Source organism: Papio anubis, chromosome 4, assembly GCF_008728515.1.
Source record: "Papio anubis isolate 15944 chromosome 4, Panubis1.0, whole genome shotgun sequence".
NCBI lineage: Eukaryota > Metazoa > Chordata > Mammalia > Primates > Cercopithecidae > Papio > Papio anubis.
Window position 1 is genome coordinate 175,021,550 of NC_044979.1, and position 20,879 is coordinate 175,042,428.

Here is a 20,879-nt window from a genome sequence, read left to right on the forward strand (position 1 = left end):
CTCTTACTCTGACCCCTCCACCCCCTCAGCTTTGTGGAGCAGAAAGAGCAAGTCACAATTCATATCCTGGCTTTCAGCCATGCTTATTAGGAGAAGGAATAGAAATAGTTTTAAACATTTTATTCTGATAAAACTATAGACTCACAGGAAGTTTCAAAAATAATAGAGTCTTGTGTGCCCTTCACCCAACTTCCCCAAATGGTGACATCTCATCTAGCCTTAATACAATAATGAAACCAGAAATGCGATGCATTGGTGCATTTCTGTTAACTAGATGACAAACCATATCAAGTTTTTACCTTTTTTTTTTTTTAAAAAACCTGTCTTCATTTATGTGTTGAAAACAATTGTAATGTGTGCAGTAAAAACACAGAACAAGCAAAAAACCTTTCTCCGGAACCTGGCAATGTTCAGCTGAGTGATAAACGAGGCAAGTGGCAGAGTCAGGGACAGGCTCATCTGATCTCTGCTATGAAACATGCACACTCGACACACACTTGTAGGCACTCATACAATTCCATTTAATGGAGAGGAATATTTACCTAATGTTTGACATTGATTTAAAAAAACAACAGAAATGTAAACAAAAACTATTATCTTCTTTAATAATGTGGACTTCCCCTGACCACCTCCTCAACCTCCAGGGTTCTTCAACGCAAGATGCCAAGATGTAAATTCTCTCCTTGATAATGGATTGAGGCAGGAGGACTTGGGAGGTCAGAAGGGTGAACACTGAAAAGACCATGACTTCATGCCTAGGAAGATCTTAGTGTAACTTGAAGAAATAGGGCACCTCATGGGGCCTGGCCTGATGACCCAGGGAGGGTGAGGGGATAAGGAACCGTCGCCTCAGGAGTAAAGGAGGAAAACAGAAGGTCAGCTCACCTTCTGGACATTCTGTAAGAAACAAATTGCAGACTGGGACATCACGAGAGCTTTAGAAAATGCTGGAAACATTGTACCTTGTGCAGGTTTAGTTTCTTTTTTTGATCAACGTACAATTATTTAAAATGGTGTGCTTTGTCAGTCCCGTCATCCGATCTGAAAGTCATGAGGCCCTTGCTTGACAGACAATATGATTATGGTCTGTAACCACCCCTCTTGGCATCCTCCAATAGCAGTCTTGAGAAAAGTTTCAAGGGACAAACATTGATGTAGGTTTGTGGGAGGAGTCACGGGTCTCAGGCTGGGTTCCTGGGGTGCCTGAAGCTCAAGAGGACTCTCCCTCTGTCCTCTCATTTCCAGCCGCTCTGAGGCTGGCTTCCCTTGCAGGACACGCTGGGCTAGCCCTTCACTATCTCCCACGCCTGCCACCTGTTCCCACCGAACGTTGCCTGGCACTCACCACCACTGACACCTGTCCTTCGTTCTGGCCACTCGCCACCTCTGCAGTCTGCTTTTCTGGCCAAGTTTCCAACAAAAATAGCTGCTGTGGAAGGTTCTAAGACTTCCCACTTGTGAGGTTTCTCTCTTCTGGCTTTCTCTGAAAAACAAGGTGAAATTACTTTAAGGTGTGTGCTTCCTCAAATGATGATTATGTGAGAGCCTGGCTTAATTGACTGGGTGATTATAATTATCTTAAAAAATGCTTTTGTGCATATAATTACTTGCCAACCATGAAAGTCAATTCAGTTTTACAAAGATGACTTTTAAGGATCTGCCTAATTCCAGTATTTTATAATTCTGTAAACCAAGGTTGGAAGCTTATTATTATTTTTATTTATTTATTTTTTTAGAGACAAAGTCTCATTCTGTCACCCAGGCTGGAGTGCAGTGGCATAATCATACTGGGCTTGAGTGATTCTTCCACGTCAGCCTCCCGAGTAGCTGGGACTATAGGCACAGGCCACCCCACCCAGCTAATTTTTACATTTTTTGTAGAGATGGGGTCTTGCTCTGTTGACCAGGCTGGTGTCAAACTCCTGGCCTCAAGTGATCCTCCCTCCTTGGCCTCCTAAAGTGTTGGGTTTACAGGCATATGCCACCACACCCAGCCATTATTTTTAAAACTAATATATCCCACCTCATTCTATGGGGGATTTGAAGCTGAGCTGGAGTAGCATTACATAAATGCAGCCATTCAACACTTTATGGACAGATTGAGTGCTGCCACATGCCAGGCAGGATTCCAGGGACTGTGGAGGGAGCAATGAAAATGACAGAGTCACCGCTCCCACAGAGCTTATGTTCTGGGGGAGCTTGTGATGATAATATCCAAAGTTCTTCCAAGCTTACTTATCCTTTTGAGGCTAAGTATTTTTATGCATTCTCTGAGCAGTCACTTTCCCTGCTTAACATATCTTTTAAGATATTAAGGTCAATTCAAATATTGATAAAGAATGCTAGGGGCCAGATCTAGTGTCTCACACCTGTATTCTCACCACTTTTGGAGGCCGAAGCGGGTGAATCAGCTGAAGGTCAGGAGTTTGAAACCAGCGTGGCCAACACAGTGAAACCCTGTCTCTACTAAAAATACAAAAAATTAGCCAGGTTTGGTGGCGGGTACCTGTAATCCCAGCTACTCGGGAGGCTGAGGCAGGAGAGTCGCTTGAACCCAGGAGGCAGAGGTTGCAGTGAGCTGAGATCGTGCCACTGTACTCCATTCTGGTCAATGAGAGCAAAACTTCATCTCAAAAAAAAAAAAAAAAGAGTGCTAGGTTCCTCCATGGTTGTTGCTAGCTAACTATAAAAGTTGAGACTTACATTCCTGTAAGACTTCTTACTGCCCTCCAGGCCAGCTCTATGGTTGACCTTATTTTATTTATATATTTTTTATTATACTTTAAGTTCTATGGTACATGTGTACAACGTGCAGGTCTGTTACATCTGTATACATGTGCTATGTTGGTGTGCTGTACCCATTAACTCGGGTTGACCTTATTTTTAATAGTATGTATCTGGTTAATTCATTTGTTTCAGCTGAATATAATTAATAAAAATAATTGGATTCAGAAGAATGTAAAACTCTACATAATCAATAATTCTATGGTACATATAATGAATTTTATTCTGATCCTATGTGAAGAAGAAAATTAAAGTTCTTTGAGATCTAAAGAGTTACTAATAGATTTCATGTGTTCCTCTATCCAATCCTTAACATATTTATTGAGCTTGTCTGTTGGTTCCAGACAGTGGCCTGGAGGGGCCAGACAGTTCCCAGAGATCCAAAAATGAATAAGACACAGGGTATGCCCCCAAACACGTAGACTAGTGAGGGAGACAGGTAAGTAAATGATGATTATGGGAACAAGTGAGAAAGTCCTTAACTCAACCTTGTGGGTTAGGAAAGTCTCCTTGGAAATGTTTTGAGCATATCCTGGAAGGTGTGGCCAATGTGAGAAAATTGCATGTGACTCAGGATGGCTGAAGTAGAGTGGTAAGGGATGAGGCCAGAGGGGTACGCAGAGCCAAACAGCCTTTTCACTCTTCTAAGGAGGTGTATTAGTCTGTTCTCACGCTGCTAATAAAGAAATACCCAAGACTGGGTAATTTATAAAGGAAAGAGGTTTAATGGACTCACAGTTCCACATGGCTGGGGAGGCCTCACAATCATGGCAGAAGGCTAAGGAGAAACAAAGCCATGTCTTACATGGTGGCAAACAAGAGGGCTTGTGCAGGGGAACTCCCATTTACAAAACCATCAGGTCTTGTGAGACTTACTACCACAAGAACAGTATGGGGGAACCGCCGCCATGATTCAGTTACCTCTACCTGGCCCCACCCTTGACACGGGGGGATTATTGCAATTCAAGGTGAGATTTAGGTGGAGACACAGCCAAACCATATCAGGAGGGTAGAGTATCTTGAGGAGATGGAAGTTTCTTTTTTTTTTTTTTTTTTTTTGAGACGGAGTCTCGCTGTGTCGCCCAGGCTGGAGTGCAGTGGCGCGATCTCGGCTCACTGCAAGCTCCGCCTCCTGGGTTCACGCCATTCTCCCGCCTCAGCCTCCGAGTAGCTGGGACTACAGGCGCCCGCCACCTCGCCCGGCTATTTTTTTGTATTTTTAGTAGAGACGGGGTTTCACCATGTTAGCCAGGATGGTCTCGATCTCCTGACCTCGTGATCCACCCGCCTCGGCCTCCCAAAGTGCTGGGATTACAGGCTTGAGCCACCGCGCCCGGCCGAGGAGATGGAAGTTTCTAAAGATGAGGGTAGCACAGTAAGGTTGGGTGCTTTTTGGAACGATCTCTCTGGCTGCAGTCTGGAGCACAGATTGGAGATGAGAAAGAAAAGAGGAGGTGATAATCACTCTTTAGGATCTTCCTTCAGCAACCCACTGAGCAAAGATGGCAGTCATGGCAGAGGAGGGGCGAGACATGGGCAGGATTAGGCAGGATTAAAGAGGCACAATCAACACACCACTGTGAAAGCAACACCTGGATTTTGCAGCAACTGCCAGACTCTTCTAAACATTATTTGAGCACCAAAACTTGGGGTGTCACCAGTGGCGTTTAACGTAAAGGTTAGTTTGAAGATTCCCAGTGCTGAAAAAGTCCTCTTGGACTGACTCAGACCTGGCCGGCACTGTCAGGCTTTCAGGTTCAGTGCCCGTCTCAGAACTATGAAGGTATTATTCTGGATATGGCTAAAAACATGAGGTTGGGCCAGGAGATGTGGGAGTGTGTTAGATCCTCTATAACTTGCCTTCTGTGATATTTATTTATTTATTTTAGACAGAGTTTTGCTCTTGTTGCTCAGGCTAGAGTGCAGTGGTGCAATCTTGACTCACCCCAACCTCTGCCTCCTGGGTTCAGGCGATTCTCCTGCCTCAGCCTCGCGAGTAGCTGAGATTATAGGCATGCGCCACCATGCCCAGCTAATTTTGTATTTTTAGTAGAGATGGGGTTTCTCCATGTTGGTCAGGCTGGTCTCAAACTCCAGATCTCAGGTGATCCGCCTGCCTCGGCTTCCCAAAGTGCTGGGATTACAGGCACGAGCCACTGTGCCTGGCCTACCTTCTGTGATTTTAAAAATTTTATTTTATGAACAGGGTCTTATTTTGTCACCCAGGCTGGAGTGCAGTGGCACAATCATAGCTCACAGCAGCCTCAAACTCCTGGGCTCAAGTGATCCTCCCGCCTCTGCCTCTGGATGCCTGGCTAATTTTTAACATGTTTTATAGAGATGGGGTGAGGAGGGTCTTGCTATGTTGCCCAGGCTGGTCTTGAACTCCTGGCTTCAAGTTATCCTCCCATCTCGGCCTTCCGAAGAGCTGGGATTACAGGCATGAGCTATTGCACTCTGCCACCTTCTGTGATTTTGATTTTTCCATTATTAATCTTGAGAAGCTGCCTGGTAGTGTAAGAAGGACACTTCATTAGGAATCAGTAGACTTGCAGTGAGTCCTGATTGTGTTGACTCCTTGTCCTGTGACCTTTGACTTTGGCAAATGACTTCCCTGTGCGGCCTCAGTGTCCTCATCTGTATAAACATGGTGCTGGGTAGAGAATGTATGTGACTGCAAGATCTCTTTCAGTGCCCCCTGTCGATGATTCCCTGAGCTCACTGCCTGAGTTGAAAGGCATTAGGAATTTTTAGGGACTGCTCTTAAGAACCTCATCTCTCTCTTTAATTAAAGCAATTGTGGCACTCTGGCTCCAGGGAGGTTTATGGGACCATTCTGGGAAGGGATGGAAAAGCTTTTGTTTTCTTCTTGGAGACATTTTTAGGAACCGTAACCTGGTTCTCTTGCTTTGGTCTGGGGGAAACAGAAATTCCAGTGGGCTGTTGCTTTGCACAATAGAGACTATTGGAGCCTTGGGTGACCCCACCCACTCTTACCTTGCAAGTTTCTTTCTTTACCCAGAAATCAGTATTTAAAATACTATGTGATTCAGAAATGTTATCATTTTGTTCTCATAGAGGAAAAGTTTTTGACCTACTTTTATTAATTTGTTCAAAACTGAAAGACATAGTTATAAGGGCATAAAGTCAGAAAAGACATTTTTGTTCAAATTTTTAAATTGCTTGCATATGGTCTGAATTTCGCTAGATAGCGCTATAAATCTTTGGTATGCTTTAGAAATAGAATTAAATGTATTACTAAGCAGCATTAATAATTAATTACATTTTCTCAAGAGTTCAAGTGATGGGAAACTGTCTTTAATCTCACAATTATTTTAAGAGCTTGAAATATAAGGTATGAAAGAAGTAGGGATCACCCAGCTATCATATCTTTGCTATTTACTTATTTTATGGATAAACTAATATGTTGTTCATTTTGATTAGCTTGTTTTTTATTATAGTTTGCTTGATTTTCAGATTTGACTTTAAGCTTACTTGAATTATGTTTTTTTCTTTAATTTTGATTTATGGATATAAGGAAGAAGAAGGAGAGACAGCCACAGAAGAGGTACAGTTGACCATCTTCAACAGCTGTGCTTAATCTGCTTAATAAAAACATCTTTTAGGTGGGAGGATTGCAGCTTTAGGCACGTTCTTAATGACATAAGAGAGTGACGCAACCCACACACCCAGAAAATCCTCCTTTAACCTGCTGAGAAGGAAAGTAAGTTGGAGATCAGTTTGTCTGAGGAAGGTGGAGAGAGAAACAGGGCTCGGCTCTTGACCCTGTTCTGAGCCCCCTTGGGTGAAGGTATCTTCTGTGGTTTCTCACTGACGTCAGGCCAGGCCACTGGCTGGAGATGCCTGCTCCTCGTCCTTTTCCACGCTGTTGAATGCACTGGGTTTAGGAATCCTGCATGGTGGTTAGTGGTGTTTTCATTGAGGGAGGGATTCCTACTTATGTTGATGTTTTTGAACATCTTTGCATTAATCACTTTATTTTCTTGTTGTTGTGTTTTGTTTGTTTTTGTTTTTTTGAGACAGGGTCTCACTCTGTCGTCCAGGCTGGAGTGCAGTGGTGTGATCTCAGCTCACTCCTACCTCCGCCTCCTGGGTTCAAGTGATTCACCTGTCTCAGCCTTCTGAGTAGGTGGAATTACAGGCACGTGCCACCACACCTGGCTAATTTTTGTAATTTTAGTAGAGATGGGGTTTCACCATGTTGGCCAGGCTGGTCTTGAACTCCTGACCCCAAGTGATCCACCTGCCTCGGCCTCCCAAAGTGCTGGAATTACAGGCTTGAGTCACCGCACTGGGCCTGGATTAATCACTTTAAAATGCTAGAGAATTAATTTAAAATTGTGAACACAAGGGTAGGGAGAATAGTTTACTAAGTTACATGTATTGTCTAGATATTTCAGCACAAGGTCATCAACATTAAAGAGAGTCCCAAATGTCAAAAGAAATGCCCCCGAAGTAACTTTTGTTAACTTTTGAAATGACAAAATTCATGATCTTTATAGAAAATTTAAAAAATGCAGATAGAAGAGGAAAATGAACATAGCTTTTAACCCTCATTACCCACACATAACCACTCTAGCTACACACACACACACACACACACACACACACACACACACCATCAATTTTTGATGAATACTCTTGTAGTCTCCTTTTTTTCATGGAATGTGCCTGTATTTGGGGAGGTATTAAGTATAGATCTGCTTCATTATTTTAAATGTTAATATATCAAACCAACCCCTCTTCTTAGACCCAAAGATTGTTTCTAGTATATTCTACGCCATGATTTCTCATTATTTATATCTTTCCAATAATTATTTCTTTTGTTTCTCTCTTGCTAGGCCAGCTTCAAAATAGATTTTTAAAAATAAGATAAAAAACATGCTGTTAATTTGGAAGAAATTCCAGATTATATATGTAGGTTGCTGATAAATTTTGCTTGAAGAAATTAGCTTGTTACAAGAAAATATAACCAACTTGTGCATTTAACAGCTTATCCTTTCTGACAAAATTCGATTTGCTGATTCTTTTTGTATTTTATTCTTCTAACTATATATATATACACCTTCTGAATTCGTAAAGGTTATTTGCTGAGAATGGTTTGTTAATATGAGTGGAGACTGTACGCTTAGGAGAGATTATAAAACCTGTTAGAATTAGCGTATCATTCTAAAGCACCATTCCAAATTGAGGAGTCTGTGTTTAGAAGGAGTTTTTTTGTGTGTGTGTATGTATGTGTGGTGTGGTGTATGTGTGATATATGTGTATTTGTGTGTGGTGTATATATGGTGTGTGGTGTGTTTGGTGTGTGGTATGTGTGTGATGTGTGTGGTTTGGTGTATATGTGTGGTGTGGAGGGGATGTATGTGTGGTGTATGTGTGACATATACGTGTATTTGTGTGTGATATGTGATGTGTGTGGTGTGTGTGGTCTGGTGTGTGCGTGTGTGGTATGTATGTGGTGTGTGTGGATGTGTGGGTGGTGTGTGTGGGGGTGTGTGTGCTGTGTCATGTGTGTTTCTGTGGTGTGTGTTTGGGTGGTATGTGTATGGGGTATGTGTGTGGCATGTGTTTGTGTGGCATGTGTGGTATGTGTATTTGTGTGTTGTGTGGTGGGGTGTGGGAGGCTCTGACCTCTAGTCCAGCCTTTTACAGTCTTTTTCTCACTGTATCCTTGGCCCTTACGCTCCTTAATACTAACGTAATTTTTGTGAAAATAAGACGGAGTTAACAACTACCGAGGGTGCGGAAGGGGAAGCCGAGGAGGAGGAGGAGGAAGCTGCAGAAGGAGAAGAGGAGCCTGGAGAAGAGGAAGATTCCTAGGCCTTTTCATGCTTCATTTCTTCCACCTCTCCAGGTAGCTACAGGATTCTGGGGTGGAAAAGCTGCTAGTTACCGTATTGTATGCTATCTGCAGCACATTTTGCTTAGTAATAGTGAGAGGTGACAACGCGCTAGCAGCCCTCACTCTCGGCGCTGCCTCGGCCTCGGAGTCCACTCTGGCAGCGCTTTAGGAGCCCTTCAGCCTGCCACTGCACTGTGGGAGCCCCTCTCTGGGCTGGCTGAGGCCAGAGCCAGCTCCCTTTTGCTTGCCTGGAGGTGTGGAGGGAGAGGCAAGGGCGGGTGGGAACCCGGGCTGCGCGCGGCGCTCGCGGACCAGCGCGAGTTCCTGGTGGGCGTGGGCTTGGCGGGTCCCCGCACTCGGAGTGGCCAGCCCGCACCGCTGCCCCGGGCAGTGGGGGATTTAGCACCCGTGCCAGCCGGCACTGTGCTGGAATTCTCGCGGGTCCTTAGCTTCCTCCCCACGGGGCAGGGCTCGGGACCTGCAGCCAGCCATGCCCGAGCTGCCCCCGCGCCCGCCCCGGCTCCCGCCTCCGCCGTGGGCTCCTGCGCAGCCCAAGCCTCCGGGACGAGCGCCGCCCCCCACTCCGTGGCGCCGGGTCCCATCAGCTGCCCAAGGGCTGAGGACTGCAGTGCACAGCGTGGGACTGGCAGGCAGCTCCGCCTTTGGCCCCTGGTGTGGGATCCACTAGGTGAAGTCAGCTGGGCTCCTGAGTCGGGTGGGGGACTTGGAGAACCTTTATGTCTAGCTAAAGGATTGTAAATACACCGTTCAGCACCCTATGTCTAGCTCAAGGTTTGTGAAGACACCCATCAGTGCTCTATGTCTAGTTAATCTGGGGAGGACTTGGAGAACTTTTATGTCCAGCTAGAGGATTGTAAATGCACCAATCAGCACTGTGTCTAGCTCAAGGTTTGTAAACACACCAATCAGTGCTCTGTGTCTAGTTAATCTGGGGGTTCAATTTGAATAGTAGGGATGTCCCTGCTTAATAGACTTATAAATAAAAAGCTAATATAAAAAACACTTAATCTATTTGTAGAGCATCTTGGAGCTAGTGAGAGTGGCCATCACAGTTTGTTATTGGACCATAAAGGTTTTGTCATTCATTTGCTTGAATGAGAAAGTGAATCTAGCCCACGATTTGATGTCTCTCCAGGGAGTGTCTTTCGTGCTTTGGACCCACAGACTTCTACTTTAAGGCCCTCTGCTTGCCACTTGGTTACAATTCCATTTCCAAGGAGTGGGTTGGGACTCATTTTTAAAAAAAGAAAACTGGCAAGCTTAAGATATTCTACCTGAAGAATGGTAGAAAATGAAAATATGATATTTATTATCATACCAGAAACAAAACAAAACAAAGCAAAACTCACAGTAACAGACTCGTTGGTCCTGTTTAAATCCATGTCTGTTCACTCAACTTGGAAAGTTCTTTAAAAATTGTGCAGTTTTAATGTGATAATTATAAAGAAATATTGGATGTGAAATGGCACAGCCGAGAGAGAATCTTTAATGTAGACAGATGGCTTCTTTATAGGCCATTTCCAAAAAAGAAAGGAAAAAAGGCAAGTTACAGTTGTGGCTAGCACATTCTGCCTGTTTCTCTGATGGGTTCTAGTTTGGAATCCAGTCCCTAATAGTCTGTTGTGAGGTCAAAATGCCTGACAGTGAAGGAGTAAACCAGGCAGCACCCTAAATCCCAGCCACGGACTCCCGAAGGGAGTCAATAACCTTTAAAATGCAACATGATGATGCAGTCAGGTATTCTGCAAACTATTTGGCTTCCAAAAACAAACCCATCCATAACTCATAGATTATCCATGCATTTTATTTGAAAAGACTATTTTAGACAGAACAAGGCAATGAATGGAACTATGAAAGAATTCTCATTTCCCATAGTTGGAGTTGGAGTCAATCGGTTTTTTTTTTGGACAGGGTCACACTCTGTCACTCAGGCTGGAGTGCAGTGGTAAGATCATGGCTCACTGCAGCTTTGACCTCCCTGGTCTCAGGTGATCCTCCCACCTCAGCCTCTTGAGTAGCTAGGATTACAGGCACGCACCACTGTGCCTGGCTAATTTTTGTATTTTTTGTAGAGATGGGATTTCGCCATGTTGCCCAGGCTGGTCTCGAACTCTTAGGCTCAAGTGATCTGCCCACCTTGGCCTCCCAAAGTGTTGGAATTACAGGCGTGAGCCACCACATCTGACCTAGAATCTAAATTGATGTTTGAGTCCCAGGGCAAATAATGTCCAATATGAGACTGGTTTCTACCTCCCAAAAGGTGGCCACTTAATACCTTCCTCTGGTGTAGCCATGAACCATTTAGAGCTCCCCCTCTAGGACCAACCTGTCGGTTCAACCTATTTTCCGTGAAAACACAGTGGGAAATTAAAATTGGAGATGTTGACTTCCTTATGGTGTTTGATATGTGTTTGTGCAGAGAAAGGATATAAATCTAGCTTGGTTTTCTGTGAGAGGAATTTCCTTTCAGTGGGGAGCAAATGATGACTAGTGGTTTATAGAATAGAAGACAACACTTTCCTTTATTGTGTGTTAAGTGATGAAGATTGTGGTAAACATTCTGTGTCTTTCTCTAACAGTCTTTCCCTAATATTTGCCTTTTCTTTTAGAAAATGGAAGCTATGAAGCAACATTTCAAATGTCTCTCCACAAACCAAACTCAACGGAATACTTTGGCTTGAAGCTGGCACACCCAGGGTTCACTGAGGACTTGTGCTGCCTGTCCTGGTTAGATGTACATGGATGTATCTCCCGAATCATACGAAATTAAATGTGAAGACAGTTTATGCATACCTTCATGTGCCTAACAGTCTTAGCTTTTGAAGATTTTTTTTCTTTTTTGCTCTGCATAGCTAGACCATCTTATTAATAATACTCTGAAAAAAATTTCAAGGCGTGGAAGTTCTCTGTGATACAGCGATAGTATTTCTTCAGATGCGCCTTATGCTACTTATCTCAGAAATAGGTTTGAAAATGAAATGCTTTCCAGAGAACCATCATATAAATAAAGATTAATAGAAAAATATCTTGTCCCAGGGAGCATCATTTCATTATTTATAGTCCCTGCTTGCATATGCCTGAACTCTGTCTGTGTGTTGCCAAGTCTAAATCTTCAGCAGCACTTTTCTGTCTGCGTTGGGATCGATGTCTTTTATTGCAGTGATTATTTGGTCCGTGTTTTCAAATTGCACTGATTGTCTCATTATGTCGTATTTTTTTATTACACGCTGTGCACATCATCTTTGAAGCGTTATCTAACTGTAACTCTATCATCCACTTGTGTGGGGATGATGGTAAGGAGGGATAATGGTAAGGACAGAAATTTGCAACCCAGTACCCTTTACACATTTCTGAGCTGAAGGGAGTGGCTGCTTCTGTGTCTCCTGCTGTTGATTGATTTGTAGCCATGGCTGTGGAGCCGGGTCCTGTAATTTTGCTTCCTGATGGCCAGGAGTGTGTGTTCACCTACAGCTGATCCAGCTCCAATGACTTGTACACCAGGTAAGTTTGATAGCATTTCCACTCACCTGCCCTGCCTTAGTTTACTGTAGATATTTTTTCTTCCTTGTAAGATTTTGTTGATATTCACCCTGCTACCTCCCTGCCTATATGCGATTCCTTGGGTTTTTGCAGCAAACACTGCTCCCGTATTGTCAGAGGGGCTCCTCTCCTTGCTGTACTGTTTTCCTATTTTATGTTAATTACGGCAATTCAACTTGGAGTGGCCATAAACTTTCCCCTTTAGAGTCTGCCTCCTAATTTTGTAGCAGAGTCTGTTGGTGTTATTTCAGAGTGTATTCTGCAGTTGCAGAAGTCTCATGGCTTTCATGAACTCTGGGAAACGGCTCTTTTCTTGTTACCCTAGTAACAAAAGGCATTTTGAATAGAATTAGGTTATTTTGTTTCCAATCGTTGAAGTAGTCTGCGTTAAAAACATTTCTCCCTTTGCTTAAGGTAAAAGACCACAGTAAAATGGAAATTCATATAATTGAAAATTTATTTCTATTTTTAATTTCATTGCATTAAATTATCCTATCTGAAAAGTTTGCATAATTTTTACAACAACCCCCTATACAAGTAGACCTTAACCACCTTCTTGCTCAGGGCTGACTTTTCTGTCTTTCATGGCAGAGTAGGAGGGAGATAGATTTAGCTAGGTGCCAATTTTCCTCCTCTCTCTCTCTCTTTTTTTTTTTTTTTGAAATGGAGTCTGTTTTGCTGCCCAGTCTGGAGTACAGTGGCAGGATCTCGGCTCACTGCAACCTCCGCCTCACAGGTTCAAGCAATTCTCCTGCCTCAGCCTCCTGAGTAGCTGTAATTACAGGCACATGCTACCACGCCCAGCTAATTTTTGTATTTTTAGTAGACACAGGGTTTCACCATATTCGCCAGGCTGGTCTGGAACTCCTGTCCTCAAGAGATCTGCCCACCTTGCTATTTCTCATATTTAAAAAATGAAAATAAATACCTATGCTGACAATAAGCAAAGATAAAAACCCAGACCACTTATTTAAATTGAATTTTTTTTTCTTATATTGTTTTCCTGTAGTCAAAAACATTAACATTTTAGAAGGGTATTTGTATTTGCTCCCGTTTGATTTTCTTTAAAGTATCACTGAAATGCAAAAATCACTTAGATCAATAGTACCCTATGGATGGTATCAGTCCTCTTCTAGTTTTGGCTTCAGCTGTCCCTTCAACCTTCCATGGTTAGCAATCCAGTGGCACAGTGAGGAGAATTCCAAATATGGACTGTGTGGTATCAAAATATGAAAAAATCTGAATGCTTTTCAATATAGGAAGCTTCTAGAAACGAAGCAGTATTGTGAATCTGTAAAAAAGAGTAACTCAAAAGGAAACCCCAAGTGAATAAGGAAAAATCATTTTGGAAAAAAACCAAAAGAGACCAGAGAAATGGAATAATTGCATGTTGATCTGAAGTGAATTGAAGTTCAAAGGCTTGGTTTAATAGTATAAAGGAGATCTGAACATGCAAAGGAATTGTTTCTTTTTTTCTTTTTTTTTTTAATTAGGCAACTACACAAAAATTTGAGTATTTTTTCCAGTCACTGAACAATACACTCTCCCTTCCTCACTCTCCCCTTGTGGGCTCCCTCTCGTTTCTTTGGATGGAAATCTTCCTTTGGTTTGTGCTTGTTTTTGAGTTCTTAGTTTTCTCAATGAAATGTGAAAGGTATAGGAAGAGAATGAACTGTATTTCCTGCAAAGATTCTTTGGAAATACTTACAATTTTTGTTTGTTTGTTTGTTTTTGAGACAGTGTCTCTGTCGCCTGGGTGGAGTGCAGTGGTGCTCTCACTGCAACCTCCGTCTCCCAGGTTCAAGTGATTTTCCTGCCTCAGCCGCCGGAGTATCTGGGACTATAGGCATGCACTACCTTGCTTGACTAATTTTTATTATTTATTTATTTATTTGAGACGGAGTCTCGCTCTGTCACCCAGGTTGGAATCCAATGGTGCAATCTCGGCTCATTGCAAGCTCCGCCTCCCGGGTTCACGCCATTCTCCTGCCTCGGCCTCCTGAGTAGCTAGAACTGCAGGCGCCTGCCACCATTCCCGGCCAATTTTTGTATTTTTAATAGAGACGGGGTTTCACCGTGTTGGCCAGGCTGGTCTTGAAATCCTGACCTCAGGCGATCTGTCCACCGCAGCCTCCCAAAGTACTGGGATCACAGGCGTGAGCTACCGTGCCAACCTAGAAATGTTTTCTTTCAAAACGTGTTTACCTGGGCCGGGTGCGGTGACTCATGCCTGTAATTGCAGCACTTTGGAAGGTCGAGGTGGGTGGATTGCTTGAGCCCAGGAGTTCAAGACGAACCTGGGCAACATAGCAAGACCCCATCTCTACAAAAAATACAAAAATTAGCCAGGCATGGTGGCATGTGCCTGTAGTTCCAGCTACTCGGGAGGCCAAAGTGGGGGGATTGCTTGAGCCCAGCACTCCAGCCCAGCCCATTGATCACGCCACTGCACTCCAGCCTGAGTGACAGAGCAAGACCCTTTCTCAAAAAGAAACAACAAAACAAAACAACCCCCCCCCCACCTCACTTAACTGTTACACCTGTGCAAGCACAGCAAGTAGGTGTGAAGTGGTTTGGTACTTTGTAATAACAGAAAATGGCCATTAGGTGGCGATGAAAGACAAGCTTCTTGCTATGGCGTCGCTGCCCCCGAGGTCCCCTGGCTGTGAGCCCGAGTCAGGGTACTGCTAGTTGACATCAGAAGGTGGGAAGAGGTATTTGTCAACCAGATGGAGGAAAACAGACAAAAACCCTACTTATAATTAATTGGTAAATTAATTAGTATATCATTTATAAAGCTTATATCCAAGGTAACTTTATTTTGGGCGAAATGTGCATTTATTGTTCGAATGCACGTCCTTGCATTATACAAAAGGAACCTAAATTTAGTCAACAACTGATTGCATATTGACAATTTTGATAAAGATACGGGATCTTCTTTTAGCCTCTGGGGGGGTTTATTTTATCAAAGAAGTAAAAACAGAACCCTGATTATTGAAGGGGCTCATTATCCTTTTCTGTCACAAGACTTTTAGTCCGTATAGAACATATGTCCAAATATTTGGAAACATATTCACGATCCTAACAAAGGCATTCCTTTCACAGTTGTCTAGGTTACTTGGCTTTTTCACTGCTTTGTTTTCGAAGGACTTTCTTGGAAGTAGAAAAACAGAGTTGGGAAATCCTTAAAATGTATCAGTGCATCTGGCTGTTTTCCAAACCAGAAGTCAGGAGATTGTTGAAAGATGCGGAAATGTACTCAGGTGTGGAAGATTCCAGTTGGGGAGGGACTCAGGTGGGCAGGTGTGAGTAGCATAGAGGGGGCATGGGGTGGGGGCTTAACTGGTGGGGGTCCTGGTTCCAGTCCAGCATTCTGTAGATTTAGCACCCGGATCTTGTCAGGGGAGGTGAGAGAAACCTCCTCCCAGGCAGACTTCTATGAATCAAGCTCACAGCCTAGGATTACAATCAGGGTGAGGGCTTTCCTATTATTTTTATTCACTAACACTGACGGAGTCCCTGCTATGAGCCGGGTGCTGTGTTAAAGGCTTCGTGTGTTGCTATAGTAACCCGATGAGGTGGATACCATCTTTATCTGGCAAGGAGGAAACTGAGGCACAGGGACGTTCAATTCAGTACTTTGGCAATGGCTGAGCCGGAGCTGAGATGTACGTTTCTCCCACTCCAAAGCCACGAACAGCCTTCTCAACAAGCCCTTTCCTCTCGATCCTGGACCACCGTATGGTTCCCCTACGGTGCCTGGCTGGCCGTGGACAGTGTGCGCCTTGGCCCTGGAGCGTCTCCTGTGCCCGGCTTTGGTCCCCGCATTCTGTCTTCAGATTCCATGCTGTTCGGGCCCTGGAGCAAGGTGCCTTGCACTTCTCACTTATGATCCACCTGTTTTGTTTTCTTAGTTGCACCATCAGAAGTCAATTCCATTACCTTCATCTTCCAGTTCTTTGGGCGGCTAGGTGTGGCTGCCACCACCAGCGCCAGTTACAGAGGGAACTGGGTCACTGTCAACCCACAGGGTTCTAGAAATTGGTCACTGGCCTCAGATCCGAAGTTTCAGGTTGCAGAGAGAAAAAGCGAAAACTGCCACCTGCCTTTTCCAGCCTGGTTGTCCTTGGGTATATCTTGTCTGCTAATGCTGAAGGACACACCAAGAACTCATTTAATTCTGAGCTATCAACTGCCGCGCAGTGATGTGCCAGAGTTGCAACCAGCCCCACGTGGTATTTGTAGCTGCGAGAACAACTCCTTCTGCCTCTTAGTTGAGGATGATATTATTAATGAGTGCATCTTAATCCCATGACATGAATTTTAGTTTGTTTTGTAGCAGGTCAGGTTTCTCTGTAGTCCCTGCTTTTTAAAAAGTTAATTTTAATGTTAAATTAAAATTTTTGGGGGTACATAGGTGTATATGTTTATGGGTTATATGAGATATTTTGGTACAAGCATGCATTTTGTTTCTTTGGGAAAGTCTTTATTTCTCCTTCATGTTTGAGGATATTTCCACTGGATATACTATTCTAGGGTAAGGATTTTCCCTTCAGCACTTTAAATATGCCATGCCACTTTCTCCTGGCCTGTAAGGTTTCCACTGAAAAGTCTGTTGGAGGTCCATTGTATATTATTTGTTTCTTTTATCTTGCTGCTTTTAGGATCTTTTCTTTATCCTTGACCTGTGGGAATTTGACTATAAATACCTTGAGGTAGTCTTCTTTGGGTTAAATGTTTGGTGTTCTATGACTGTCTTCTACTTGGATATTGGTATCTTTCTCTAGGTATGGCAAACTCTGTTATCTTCCCTTTGAAAAAACTTTCTATCCCTACCTTTTTCTCTGCCTCCTCTTGAGGGCTAATAACTCTTAGATTTACCCCTTCAGGCTACTTTCTAGATCCTATAAGATTGCTTCATTGTTTTTTATTCTTTTTTCTTCTCTGTGTATTTTCTTATTTTTGATGCACTTTTTGTTTCAATAATTTTTGGGGTACAGGTAGTTTTTGGTTACATAGATAAGTTGGTTAGTGGTGATTTCTGAGATTCTAATGCACCTGTCACCCAAGCAGTGTATACTGTACCCAATATGTAGGCTTTTATCCCTCAACCGCCTCCCAAACATCCCCCGAATCCCTTAAATTTCATTGTATCATTGTTATGCCTTTGTGTCCCCACAGCTTAGCTCTCACTTATAAGTGAGGACACATGATATTTGGTTTTTGATGCCTGAATTACTTCACTTAGAATAATGGCCTCCAGCTCCATCCAAGTTTGCTGCAAATGACATTATTTCGTTCCTTTTTATGGATAAGTAGTATTCATGGTTGTATATATGGCACATTTTCTTTATCCATTTGTTGGTTGATGGGCACTTAGGTTAGTTCTATATCTTTGCAGTTGTGAATTGTGCTGCTCTAAACATGCATGGGCATGTATCCATTTCGTACAATGACTTCTTTTCCTTTGGGTAGATACCCAGTAGTGGGATTGCTGGGTCAAATGGCAGTTCTAGGTATGTAGTCTGGAGATTCTTTTAAGAATTTCCATTCAGTTTTCCATAATGGTTGCACTATTTTACATTCCTACCAGCGGTGTAAAAGTGTTCCCTTTTCACCGTATCTATACCAACATCTATTGTTTTTTGACTTTTTAATTATGGCCATTCTGGCAGGAGTAATGTAGTATCTCGTTGTGGTTTTAACTCGCATTTCCCTGCATTCATGGTGTTGAGCTTTTTTTTTGTATGTTTGTTGGCTGTTTGTCTTCTTTTGAGAAATGTCTATTCATGTCCTTTCCCACTTTTTGATGGGATTATTTTTTTCTTGCTGATTTGTTTGAGTTCCTTATAGATTCTAGATACTAGTCCTTTGTCAGATGCTTAGTTTGCAAATATTTTCTCCCACTCTGTGGGTTGTCTGTTTACTCTGTGGATTATTTCTTTTGTGGTGTAGAAGCTTTTTAGTTTAGTTAAGTCCCATTTATTTATTTTTATTTTTGTTACATTTACTTTTGTGATCTCAGTCATGAATTCTTGGCTTAAGCCAAGAATTTTTCTTCTAGAATTTTCATGGTGTCAGGTCTTAGATTTAAGTCATTAATCCACCTGGAGTTGATTTTTGTATCATGTGAAAGACGAGGATCCAGTTTCATTCTTCTGCATTGGCATACCAGCACCATTTATTGAATAGCATATCCTTTCCCCGATTTATGTTTTTGTATGTTTTGTCAAAGATCAGTTGGCTGTAAGTATTTGGCTTTATTTCTGGGTTTCCTATTCTATTCTATTGATCTATGTGCCTATTTTTATACCAGTACCGTGTGTTTTGTTAACTATAGCCTTGTAGAATAATTTAAAGTCAGGTAACGTGATGCCTCCAGCTGTGTTCTTTTTGCTTAATATTGCTTTGGCTATGTGGTCTCCTTTTGGTTCCGTATACATTTTAGGATTGCCTTTTTCTAGTTCTCTGAAGAATGATGATGGTGTTTTGTTGGGAATTGCGTTGAATCTATGGATTGCTTTGGGCAATATGGTCATTTTCACAATATTGATTTTTTTCCCATCAGTGAGCATGGGATGTATTTTCATTTGTTTGTGTTATCTGTGCTTGCTTTCAGCAGTGTTTTGCAGTTTTCCTTGTAGAGATGTTTCATCTCCATGGTTAAGTATATTCCTAGGACTTTTTTTTTTTTTTTTGCAGCTGTTGTAAAGGGGATTGAGTTCTTGATTTGATTATCAGCTTGGTCATTGGTGTTTAGCAGTGCTACTGATTTATGTACATTAATTTTGTAACCTGAGACTTTGTAACTGAATTTGTTGATCAGATCTAGGAGCTTTTGGATGTGTCTTTAGGGTTTTCGAGGTATATGATCATATCATCAGTGAACAGTGACAATTTGACTTCCTCTTTCCTATTTGGATGCCCTTTATTTCTTTCTCTTGTCTGATTGCTCTAAGACTTCCAGTACTGTGTTAAATAGAAGTGATGAAAATGGGCATCCCTGTCTTATTCTAGTACTCAGAGAAAATGCTTTCAGCTTTTCCTCATTCAGTATAATGTTGGCTGTGGGTTTGTCATATATGGCTTGTATTACTTTGAGGTAAGTCCCTCTGTTCCTATTTTATTGAGGGTTTTTTTTTTCAGTCAGAAAGGGATACTGGATTTTATTAAATGCTTTTTCTTCCTTTGTAGAGATGGTCATGTGGTTTCTGTTTTTAATTCTGTTTATGTGGTGTATCACATTTATTGACTTAGGTATGTTAAACCATCCCTGCATCCCTCGGCTGAAACCTAGTTGATCATGATGTATTAAGTTTCTGTTGTACTGTTGGATTTTGTTGGCTAGTATTTTGTTGAGGATTTTTGTATCTATGTTCATCAGGGATATTGGTCTGTAGTTTTCTTTATTTGTTACATCCTTTCCTGATTTTGGCATTAGGGTGATACTGGGTTCATCGAGTGATTTAGGGAGGATTCCCTTTTTTCTATCTTTTGGAGTAGTTTCGGGAGGATTGGTACCAATTCTTCTTTGAATATCTGGTAGAATTCAGCTGTGAATCCTTCTGGTCCTGGACTTTGTTGTTGTTGGCAGTTTTTAAAAATTACTGATTTAATCTCGCTGCTTGTTATTGGTCTGTTCAGGATTTCTGTTTCTTCCTGATCTAACCTAGGAGGGTTATTTGTTTCCAGGAATTTATCAATTTCCTCTAGATTTTCTAGTTTATGCTTGTAAAGGTTTTTCATAGTAACCTTAAGTGATCTTTTGTATTTCTGTGGCATCAGTTTTAATATCCCAGTTTCATTTCTAATTGAGCTTATTTGGACCTTCTCTTTTCTTTTCTAGCTTGATCTTGCTAATGGTCTATCAATTTTATCTTTTCAAAGAACCAGCTTTTTGTTTTATTTGTTTGTATTTTTTTGTTTTAATTTCATTTAGTTCTACTCTAATCTTTGTTATTTATTTTCTTCTGGTGGGTTTAAGTTTAGTTTGTTCTTGTTTATCTAGTTCCTAGAGGTGTGACATTAGATTGTCAGCTGGTGCTCTTTCAGACTTTTTTGATGTGGGCATTTAATGCTATGAACTTTCCTCATAGCACTGCTTTTGCTGTATCCCAGAAGTTTTGATCAATTGTGTGACTATTATCATTCATTTCAAAGAATTTTTACATTTCCATCTTGATTTCATTGCTAACCTGCAAAGTATTCAAGAGCAGATTATTTAATTTCCACATATTTGTACAGTTTTGAGTATTCCTTTCAGAGTTGACGTCCAGTTTTATTCCACTGTGGTCTGAGAAGATACTTGATATGATTTGGATTTTCTTAATTTTATTGAGACAGTTTTATGGCCTATCATATGGTCTGTGTTGGAGAATGTTCTGTGTGCTGAGGAGAAAATGTATATTCTGCAGTTTTTGGGAAGAACGCTTTGTGAATACCTGTTAGCTTAATTTATTCTAAGGTATAGTTTAAGTCCATTGTTTCTTTGTTGACTTTCTGTCTTGATAATCTGTCTAGTGCTGTCAGTGGAGTATTGAAGTCCCCCAATGTTATTATGTAGCTGTCTATCTTATTTTTCAGGCCTAGTAGTAACTGTTTTATAAATCTGGGAGCTTTAGTGTTAGGTACATGTAAAATTAGGATTGTAATATCTTCTTGTTGGATT

At 42.0% G+C, this 20,879-nt stretch overlaps 1 protein-coding gene across 1 annotated transcript in view; it reads left to right on the plus strand.

Annotated features, from left to right (window-relative positions):
- Positions 1 to 11,696, plus strand: part of SH3BGR (SH3 domain binding glutamate rich protein) — a 57,850-nt gene extending 46,154 nt beyond the window's left edge. Inside the window, exons 6-8 of the mRNA XM_009202248.2 lie at positions 6,323 to 6,352; positions 8,527 to 8,662; positions 11,281 to 11,696. Of these exons, the coding sequence (XP_009200512.1) occupies positions 6,323 to 6,352; positions 8,527 to 8,628 (132 nt within the window). The 3' untranslated portion in view covers positions 8,629 to 8,662; positions 11,281 to 11,696. The remainder of the gene's footprint in view (positions 1 to 6,322; positions 6,353 to 8,526; positions 8,663 to 11,280) is intronic.
- Positions 11,697 to 20,879: the final 9,183 nt, after the last annotated feature.